General features: G+C 56.2%; 2 protein-coding genes across 2 annotated transcripts in view; one reads left to right on the top strand and one right to left on the bottom strand.

The window, feature by feature from the left end:
• CDC42EP1 (CDC42 effector protein 1) overlaps nt 1–4,675 on the top strand; it is a 6,961-nt gene extending 2,286 nt beyond the window's left edge. Inside the window, exon 2 of the mRNA XM_032779169.2 lies at nt 991–4,675. Coding sequence (XP_032635060.1) covers nt 991–1,814 — 824 coding nt within the window. The 3' untranslated portion in view covers nt 1,815–4,675. The remainder of the gene's footprint in view (nt 1–990) is intronic.
• A 1,693-nt stretch (nt 4,676–6,368) lies between these two features.
• On the bottom strand, nt 6,369–9,223 carry LGALS2 (galectin 2). Its single transcript, XM_032779168.2, has 4 exons — nt 8,902–9,223; nt 8,450–8,532; nt 7,799–7,958; nt 6,369–6,573 (listed from the first exon to the last, which is right to left on the bottom strand). Exons 1-4 carry the CDS (start codon nt 8,905–8,907, stop codon nt 6,427–6,429), a joined length of 396 nt encoding a protein of 131 aa, XP_032635059.1. The 5' UTR covers nt 8,908–9,223; the 3' UTR covers nt 6,369–6,426.
• Nucleotides 9,224–9,967: the final 744 nt, after the last annotated feature.

Here is a 9,967-nt window from a genome sequence, read left to right as displayed (position 1 = left end):
CCCCCCATGCCCCCAATGGCTCTGCTGATGCTCCTCCCGGTTGCCCTGTTCCAGCCCTGGCTCCCTGCCCAGGCCCCTCAGTCCTGGCTATGAGCGACGCTCTGGCGGGTGCCAGGGGCAGGGTTCTTTAGCACAAAGGCCGTGTTCTCCCAACGCAGGGGCCCAGCTCAGCATTTCCCGTGGCACTAATGCTCAGGTCAGTGTGACCAGTGTGGGAGTGGCTGGGCCTGGGCCAGGGACAGGCAGCGAAGGTGGCATGGTGCAATCTTGCCACCTGCTGGTCACAGGTTATACAGCCATTCCAGTGGAAATAGTTTCCAAGGGCTGATCACCCGTCACCCTCTCAACGTCACCCTCTCAACTCTTGGCAGAGACCCGTTCCAGCACGTGCTTTTATCTTCTGATTTGGCTGGGCCATGGGTGTCTGACACCGAGCAGTCCTTAAACAGGGGAACTGATTCCCATCTTCCCTAGCACCGGCTAGTCATGTGACAGTGGAGTGTAACTGGTGCTAGTTTTCACTAGTACAAGCCAGACTTTCCCAATACTGAGCAGGCACTACTAGATCACGGGTAGGCAACCTATGGCACGTGTGCCGAAGGCGGCACGCGAGCTGATTTTCAGTGGCACTCACACTGCCCAGGTCCTGGCCACCGTTAAAATGTATGACCGGCACGCGAAACCTTAAATGAGAGGGAATAAATGAAGATTCGGCACAGCACTTCTGAAAGGTTGCCGGCCTCTGCACTAGATGGTGAAATTACTCCTAGGCTGTCTAGCAAAGTGATCCATATGGAGAGTGATTGATCCCAGTATAGCCCAGCTGACATGTGTGACTTGTCTATCCCTGTTCACATACAGTCACTGGTCCCAGTCTCCCATAGTACCGGCCAGTCCGTCCCCACCCAGTGTGACAGTTGCTGCCTCCCCCCTGGCTCTTGTGCAGTGCCAGAGGCTTCCCACTCACCAAAAGGCTCCTTGTCCTTTCAGGGCTGGAGTCCGGGTTTTGCACCATCCCACGTGCCCCGCGCTCAGAGAAGGCCCGGGAGAGCTCCTTCCCCGCAGAAGCAGAGCTCCAGCGCTCGGACTCCCTGCTGTCCTTCCGCCTGGACCTTGGGCCCTCCCTCATGAGCGAGCTCCTCCAGGTCATCAGCTTCACAGAAGCCATGGACAGCAGTGACAAGAGGGAGGATGCCAGGGCCCTGGCTGGCGGCCAGGCTGCATCGCCCCTTGCCCTGCATGGCGAGTGGGTTGAGGCCGGGGTCCCTCGGGGATCAGGGACACCCAATGCCAGGTATATAGAGGGCGACATGGCAGAAAGCCTCTGGGGCCACTCCAGGCAGGGGACTAGCACCCCATTGGGACACTTGGTGCATGCCAATGGAGATGCTCATGCCCTACAGCATGCTGAGGAGGGGCCTGCCTATGCTGGCAGCGGGCACCAGAGCCTTGCATGGGGCTCAGCACCCGCTGAGGAGCTGGGGGCGCTCCCGAAAGACAGTCTGTGGCAGGGGCACTGGAATGACTGCAGCATGGAGGCAGGAGAGTTCCACCAGGCTGCCCAGGTCCTGGCTCACCACTACAGCGCGAGAGGTGCACATGGCAGCCTGGAGGAAGAGGAGGAGGGGCCCCGGGAGAGCCCGGCTGTCAGCTCGTGGCAGGCGGACGAGGCTAGGTGGAGTCATAGCGAGGAGGAGGAAGAGGAGGCTGCGCTCTCAGCTGTGCGGGAGGGGGAGGCCACGGCTGGGGAGGGCCGCAGCAACTCCTTTGAGTACGCCGATGAGGAGGAAGAGGATGATGAAGTGAAGGTCTGAACAGCCAGCCTCTTCTGTGGCCCTGGGACTCCCCAGCCCTCCCTGAGAGACATCAGCTGTCCGGGGGCCAGTGCCCCTTGGGAGCTGTGAACCCTCCTGCCGCAGAGTGTTGATGGGGATGGAGGCAGGGGAAGCAGCTCTTTGATCCGCCCAGTGCCCTGAGCAGACCCCGCCTTCCCCAAAGGGCAGGTCATGCTAATGGGGAAATCGCAAGAATCGCATGCTCCTTCCCTCTACTCCTTTCTCTCATTCGAAATGAGGCTCCTGCTCCCTGGGAGGCTGGGCTGGTAAGGGAATGCTTCTGTCAGGTCACCGAGCCCTCAGCAAGCAAGGAACAGGAGCAGACAGAGAAAGCACTCCAGCCGCACAGCTCACTCCCCCGCGTCCCCCTGAGCTAGAGGCCTGGGGCAGGCTTGCTTTCTGAGTCAGCCATCCCGGGCTGGAGCAACACAGCGTTCTCCCTCCCCTTCTCCCTGGGGCCTGAGCGCTCTTGGCCGTTCTTCCAGAGCACAGGTGGGCCTGAGGATTCAGCCAGGTTCTGCCATGCAGCACCACACAGCACTGTCAGGGAGCGGGCTGGGCTAGTCTCACACAGCTCCTACCAGCCCTCGCCAGTTCTGTTGCCTTCAGCCAGCAGCCATACCAGCTGGGCTAGCTAATTCCTGGTTCCCTCCTGCCAAGGCCTGCCCTACCAAGCCAGTTATGGGGCCTCCTCTACTCCCTGAGGCCATTCCAAGGGCACAACAATCCCCTCCCCATGGAGTAGGCAGCAGAGTGGGGAGTTCTCCCACCTGAGTGGGGTGGCCCTCCTTCCTTGAGCTGATGCAGGGCTGTGCTCAGGGAGAAAGGCAGGTGTGGCTCCTGTCCTCCAGCAGTACTGTGAGCTGGAGGCTCTGAGGCTGGTTCCAGAGAGCCAGCTGCTCCACTCTACAGATTTGGGGAGGAGCTCCCCCTGCCCCACCCCCCAAGTTCCTGCCACACTGTCCTCGGGGAGGTGTTCAGAGCAGCAATACAGGAGGCTCGGTGGGGGTGGGGGTGCAGCCAGCAATGACTTGGTATCCAAATGCAGCACAGCCGGGGAAATCGTGGCATGGCCCTTAACCTGGGCACCAAGGAGCCCTGCCGGAGTCAGGCGCCAAAACTCATGAGATTTTTCAAAGCTGTAACTGGTGGGTTCTTTCCATTTGCCCTCCGGTATGGACTGCGCCGAGGGGCCGTTTTCAAGGTTTCCCCCACAACCAGGAGAGCTAGAAACTTCCTGTTGTTGTGTAATGAAAGCTGGGAGGCTCGGGCAGTAACTGGCTTTGTTAGCTGGGCCTTCAGGGGAAACACCAAATAGCACTAGAGTTGCAACAATGTCATTAGCGTTGGCAATGCTGTGACCCCAGTAATCAGGCAGAATAAGGTCCCGCTGCCCTTGCCCCCAGTAGACCCCCTCCATACCTCGGAGGGGACACCCCCGAACTCCAATACTCCCTTCCCCCCCCTCTTAGAACAAGAACATTTTCTCTGTGCTATAGCGTTCAGCTCAGGCAGTTGAAAGGGGGGCTGCCCTTGGGTCTGGGCAGCCGTTCCAGAGAAGGGTTCCCACTGACACTATTTAGAGGGGTCTAAACTCGCCCCCCTCCAACGCGCTTCCCCTTTCTGGTGTCCTTTTGCCAGCAGGGGGTGGGGGCTGCTCACTGTGATCCTTGTGTCTCTGGGCAACGCGGCCCTTTGGAAGGAGCCACTCCCCACGCTGCCCCGCGTGCAGATGCGCTCACACAGAGGGGGCTTTGTGCCACAGCCCGGAGCAGGAATGACTGGGGTGGTGAGGGCATTTCACTGGCCTGCACAGCATGCCCATTGTTCGCCCAGGGCCCATGAGCCTCTGGTCGGAGGGATCCCGTGTCCACGCTCCCGCTGCCGATCGCCCCAGGGGTCTGTGTCTGTCAGGGAGCACATGAGAGCATAATAACCAGGCTTTGACACCAGGTGGGAAGAGTCCTAGGAGCCCGTTCTGCTCCCCACACAGGCCCTGGAGCTGCCAGCTCACTGATCTCATCACACTGCAGGCAGCTGCTCAGCCTTTCACGCTCAGTCATGGGGGCAGAGAGGGCTGAAGTGAGCAGGAGCTACAGGTGCCCAGCAGGGCTCTAGAGTGTAGAGTCCAGAGCTTGCAACCATTGCTACGCATCACTGCCCCCACCCTGGGAGCCAGGGTCTCTCTCAGGCTCACCCTGCTCATTCAAGTTTGTCACAGAAGCTCCATACCAAAGATCCACCTCCAAGGAACATTCCAGCTGTCTCCTTTTGCAGCCTGTGCACTTATTATTGATCTTATTAAAAAGTTTTTGATACTATTCTCTCTTCTGATGATTCTTCCCATGCCCCAGCCAGCCCCAGGATTTCAGCCTGCAGAACAGCAGCAAATCAGTCTACTCCCTCTGCACTTTCAGACTCCAGGGAGTCATCTTCTCCCAGCTCCCAGTGCCTGAACCCCCTCCCTGCACTGGTATTCTCTCCACTTCTAGTCCTGGGAAAATAGGATTTGCTACCCCATCTCAGATCACTGGACCAGCCATTCTGGTCCCTACGCTCCTGCTGTGACCCAAACGTGTTGCATCAGAGGAAAGCAAAACCCCAGTAATGCTGGCCAAGGTGAGGAGATTCCATCTTGACCCCAACAGAGATCAGTTTACACCTCGCATCTAGAGCCCTGATTATCCTGCTCATAGCCAGCCTGGCTACAAATGTTATCAACCAGCCCTAGCACTTGAGCCTGCAGCAGTGAGTTCCACAGGCTGACAACATATGTTATGAAAGTTATTTGTTCTGCATTTTACTGAATGACCCTCAGACACTGGAGCAGAGTGGACATAGAAGGGAAGGAGCAGTGTGTGCTCCTTCAGGGGAGTCTCTAAATATCAGTCTCTTCCATGCTTGGCCTTTGCCGACTAAGTAACCCTAACATTTGCTATCCTTATAGCCTGAGCATAGTGTTAGCCATATGCATTGCCAGATTGGATCCAACCCGAGGGCCAGGTAGTCCAGTATCCTGTCTCTGACCGTGACCAGCAGCAGATGCTGGAGAGGAAGGAGTAAGAACCCTGCACTAGTCAGCTATGGATGAGCTGTCCCAGTTCTTCCTCACCCCCACTTTTTAGAAGTTGGCTCTTCTCTGAAGCCACTTTAAACCTGGTGAGGCGTGTCCCTTTGTGGGGCTTTGGGGGAGTCACATCTAATGTCTGTTTTCCCTGTGCTGGGAATCCCTTGTCCTGTACTGTTAAGAGGGCAAAACTGCCCCCTGCTGGTACCAAAAATTTCCTATATTTCAGATGTGTGGGATGGAGGGGAGTTACCCATAGTGCTTCAAGCCAGTTTTTCTCCAGCGCCATTCCCCCTGTGGCATGTGAACCTCTGGAGTGAGTCACTGCAACTTTAACCAAAGCGGTTTCACCAGATATTAGGTAGTGCCAGCCCATGTGAAGGACGCAAGCTGACACAGGTTTCATTCCCTTAGAGTTCCAAAGCCTCCCCCTCTCTCTCACCCACACTGACTGAGATAAGATATGGGAAAGGCTGGATAATGGATAACTTGGCTGGAATTTCCCAGCTGATAAGAGACACAGGCCACGTCTACACTACGCGTGAAAATCGATTTTAGATACGCAATTTCAGCTACGAGAATAGCGTAGCTGAAATCGAATATCTAAAATCGATTTACTTACCCATCTTCACCACGCGGGATCGATGTGCGCGGCTCGCCATGTCGATTCCGGAACTCCATTTGTTTTGGTGGAGTTCCAGAATCGATCTAAGCGCGCTCTGGGATCGATATATCCCGTCCAGATCAGACGCGATATATCGATCCCCGAGCAATCGATTTTAACGCGCCGATACGGCGCGTAGTCTAGACGGGGTACCAGTGTTAAGAACGAAGGAGGTGAGGAATATTCTCCTTATCTCTTGCTGGATACAATCACTTATTAACACCTGTGCAGTTGCATCCTCAATGCTGTGCCTGGTACCAGGGGGTGGGTGAAGCCATCTCTCACACCAGCTGGTGGGGAAATTCCATGTTTAGGGACAGCATCCCCTATTAGTACCAAGGAGAGAGAATCTCCCCATGCACTGGCAGTGTTCCCCAGCCTGGAGACAGAGCATTCTGCAGGTGCAGGACATTACCATCCTCCTACTGAGATAAACCCTGGCCTTTGTCTCCCACCTGGCCATCAGTTCATCCCAGCCTGCTGAAAGCACAACCCGCAACCTAGCCTTGCCAAAGAATCATTTCCTTCTTTTGCACACTCAGGCTTGGGAACTCCTTTCCACTCTGTCAGTGCACCCAGGGCAGCAACCCCTTCTGGTGCCCTGGAGACACTTTCATCCCAGCCACTGTCTCCCACTCCACTAATCACACCCATAGGTGCCTAGAGAAGACGTCCTACCAGAATAGCGAACATCCGCCTCTTCCCAGCAGATGGTGAGCCCAGTTTGGGATGTTCCCACAAGAACCTTTCCTGTATTGGGTGCTGAAAGGTCATGGCCAAGGACATCACAGGAGCCAGCACAGTTGGGACAAACTAGCCCCTCACCTGGGGTCTTTATTACAGCAGGGAAGCGGGGCCCATCATTCTTGTTTGAAGGAGATGACTTTGAACCCGCCCTGCACACTCAGATAGGTGATCTTGTCGTAGCCGTGCCGGTTGGGGAACTCCACCTCATGCCCGTCTGGCAGCTTCACCTTGAACTTGTCTCCCAGGAAGCTGATGATAAACTGCAAGAGCGGGGAGCAAGGGAAGGACAGGAACGGGGAGGGGAGTTAGCATCAAAAGCAAACAACTGTCTGGCAACAGCAAGCACCTGTCCCCACTGCCTGGGCGGAGAGGCCCCGATTCTGTTGGCCTTAGGCAAGTTGCTGGGAGCTGAGCTCACTAAACGCGTTGCAGGGTTGTGTGCCAGAGGCCCAGGCCCTCAAAGGTATTTAGGCACCTAACTCCCATTGAAATCAGAGCGATCAGCCTGTCTCAGGAAGTTGAAGTCTTGCCTACACCGGGAGACTGGGGGCAATGTCTCCCACACCGCTGCTAACTCTGGTTCAGCTGCAACGGCGGTGGCAACATCGGGAGCCCTAGTGTAGACAAGGCTCCTGCGCCCACCACTGTTTTAACGCACTACGTTGCTTAGGCCTGCTCTGCACCGGGCAGGACAGCACATGAAATACCAGTGGCTGCAGGAGCCTTGCCCCACTGGCTCTCCCATTGTTACCCCACCAGGGCATCTGACTTGGGGTTAGCAACAGTAGGGAAATGCCACCTCTAGCCCACAGCGCAGACAGTGCGAGGGGACAGAATGGACCTAGGACTCTTTAAAGAACAAAACTAATAACTGATCACTGGAAATGAATCGTCTCCTTCCTGCGGGCACTCCCCTGCCCCAGCCAGCCCAGTCCGGGGAGCACTGGGCAAGGAGAAGGAACCGTTTCCAAGCCAAAGAGAAACCGGGTGATCTAACTGTGCAATGCTAAGAGGCAAACAAACAGCTGCCCAAGGAGAAGAGAACAGGGAGGCCCAAGAGTCTCATTCTACAATGCACTGGAGGAAAGAAAATAAGGGGTGGGAGTGGGGAGAGATTGATGGAGACAGATCTGAGAGCCGGGGGAAGAGGGATCTGCTCCCTACAGCCCTCTCCCTCCCCCAGCGAAGGCGTGAGCACCTGCTGGGCAGAGGCACTGGGGCTCTCAAAGGCAGGTCACAGGCAGCATCCTTCAGGAGGCCTCCAGCATGGGCAGGGTTAAATGAGGAGACAACAGGATCTGTGGGGATTGGGACTCTGAGCAGGCCAATGAGGAGGGTTCAGGGTCACAGGAGTCGGAGATGCGGGCAGGGAGAAACAACGCCTGAAGACACCAGCCAGGAGGGGAAGAAGAGGGGCAGAGTAAGAGCTTGGCAGCTCATCCAGCCACCCCCCACCCCGCCCTGCTTTCCCAGTAGCCACCTCACCTTGACCTCTGAGCCCCGGGAGAATGACAGGTGCTTGTCGCGATGCTCCGACTGCCAAGAGTTGGCACATTTGGAGTTGCAGATGATGGTGGATTCATTGAAGCGAGGATTGAAGTGCAGCCCCAGCTCACTAGGGCTCTTGCCAAGGTTAATCACAAAGCTGTGGGGTGGGAGCAGAGCAGGCATTAGAGACTCCCCCCACGGAGCCACCATTGCTGCTACAGGAGCCCCACCCCTGCCCGAAGGAGGGCAGTTGAATTAGTTACACCCACCTCTCCTTTTACCAATTTCATGGGAGGCAGAGGGCTTCACCCTGCCAGTTTTAGGGAGAGATGGGGCTTCCAGCCCGAGAGTCACTTTCCCTGGAGGGAGGTCAGGCCTGTGGCTCAGGCACCGGACTGGGACTCAGGAGACCTGGGCTCAGCTCCCAGCTCTGCTGCAGACACCTTGGCTGACCACAGGCAAGTCGCTTTAACCTCCATGCCTCAGTTTCCCCATCCACAGACAGGCCCAGGACATCTACAGAGCACTCCATTACAAGGGTGGTGGGGGCTGCATAAGTACCAAGCCAGAGAGACAGACCTGGTACAGTCAGGGAAACTGGGGCGCTGCCCCCATCTCTGCAGCCCATGAGACCACTCTCACACTCACTTCTCAGCATCATTGGCGATGTTGCCCTTTATCTTCAGGGTGTTCCCTGCTTTCAGATCCAGGTTCAAGATTTCAAATTTCTCCTGTGGCAGAGAGACCTGACGTCATGAGACTCCCTGGGTGACCCATGCCCACTCCCTGCCCCAAATGAAAAGGAACAAAGCTCAGCAATTCCACCTGAGCTGGGACAAAGGCCAGGAGCAGGTCCGCTGCCCTCCAGTTGTCACCTCATGGCCCTGAGCCAGGACCATCCTGGTACCCCGCTCTCCTTGCTTGGCGAGGGGAAGAGGTGGGAGTGGAAACCAGAGAGCTGGAAAGGTGAGGGGGAATGAACGACTGAGCAGGGGTGATGACAGCAGACACAAAGGCAGAAGGTGAGAGCCCAGTGATACAGGGGAATAGCTGAGAGCAAGAAAAGGAAAGAGCTCATGGCAAGACACCGCAATCCTTACAGACATCCTCCTTGCTGGTGCTGGACAGACGCGGCTGGGAGCTGCTGAGGATCTGGCTCAGGTACACCTCCCGCAGGAGATCTTATAAGTCTTGGAGAGTTACACATTAACAGCTCTCTCCCACCTCTCCAAGCCATTGGGGAAGGCTGCAAATCAAAGAATTATCTGCTCCCCAACTTCCTCTGAGCAAAGAATTGACATGTCTTGATCAATATGCTGCCACTCCCCCATCGACTCTGCCTGCACCTCTCATGTCAGTGGAGTACAGGAGTCAACAGGACAGTGCTTGGGGGTTGATTTATCACTTCTAGACTAGACGCGATAAATCAAACCCCCACTGGATCGATCACAATCTGGCAGGTAGTGTAGACATATCCTAAGATGCAGCATGTGTAGTCTCACCTTTAGCTGGAAATCAGGCTGGTGGAGGATCAAATCTCTGGCCCCAAAAGAAGTCCCAGCACATGATAATCTCGTTCTGGTTCTTTCTGGGTTTGTGACGGTGAGTCACGGAGGAATTGCCGCTGAAGGGCGTCTGCAAAAGAGGAAGATGGTCTGTGCAATGAGGTGGGGGGGAAAGAAGGGAGGAGGGGAGCGTGTGGGGGAAAGGAGGAAGCAGCTTTAAGGGAAGGGAGGAGGATACCAATTGAGAGTGACCATGTCGGCCAGCACAAACCAGGCTGCAGCCCTCAATGGTGGGGATCCAGCAACCCGAGCTGCCCATACACCTGGCTTCACCAGTGCCTGGATCAGTGTATCTCCTGAGCAGCCTCCTCCAGGCCACACCCTTTTGGATGCCTGGTGGAGGTCAATGGGCCTACCACTGGCTGGTCCCCCACCCCCCCAGTGGTAGGGGGTGTGAATGCCCCCTCCCTGGACACAGAGTGTGCATGCAAACTGCACCCAAGTGTGGATGAATCTAGCCCCACACTGTGGGAATCATGCCTGAAAGGAGACCCCACGAATGGCAGAAGCGTTTAACCCACTTGAGCCACAGGAAGCCTAGCCTAACCAAATATGTGCTTTGCAGCTGCATGCATGGTCACAGCAGAGGGCACTGTGCAGC

This window comes from Chelonoidis abingdonii, chromosome 1 (assembly GCF_003597395.2).
Source record: "Chelonoidis abingdonii isolate Lonesome George chromosome 1, CheloAbing_2.0, whole genome shotgun sequence".
NCBI lineage: Eukaryota > Metazoa > Chordata > Testudines > Testudinidae > Chelonoidis > Chelonoidis abingdonii.
This window is presented reverse-complemented; position numbering and strand designations above follow the sequence as displayed.

Excerpts from the sequence above, each read along its gene's own strand:
- LGALS2 (XM_032779168.2), bottom strand. Across the intron at positions 7,959-8,449 it reads ATCGCCAATGATGCTGAGAA|CTTTGTGATTAACCTTGGCA; the intron begins GTGAGTGTGAGA and ends CCCACCCCACAG. Across the intron at positions 6,574-7,798 it reads CCCGGGGCTCAGAGGTCAAG|TTTATCATCAGCTTCCTGGG; the intron begins GTGAGGTGGCTA and ends CCGCTCTTGCAG.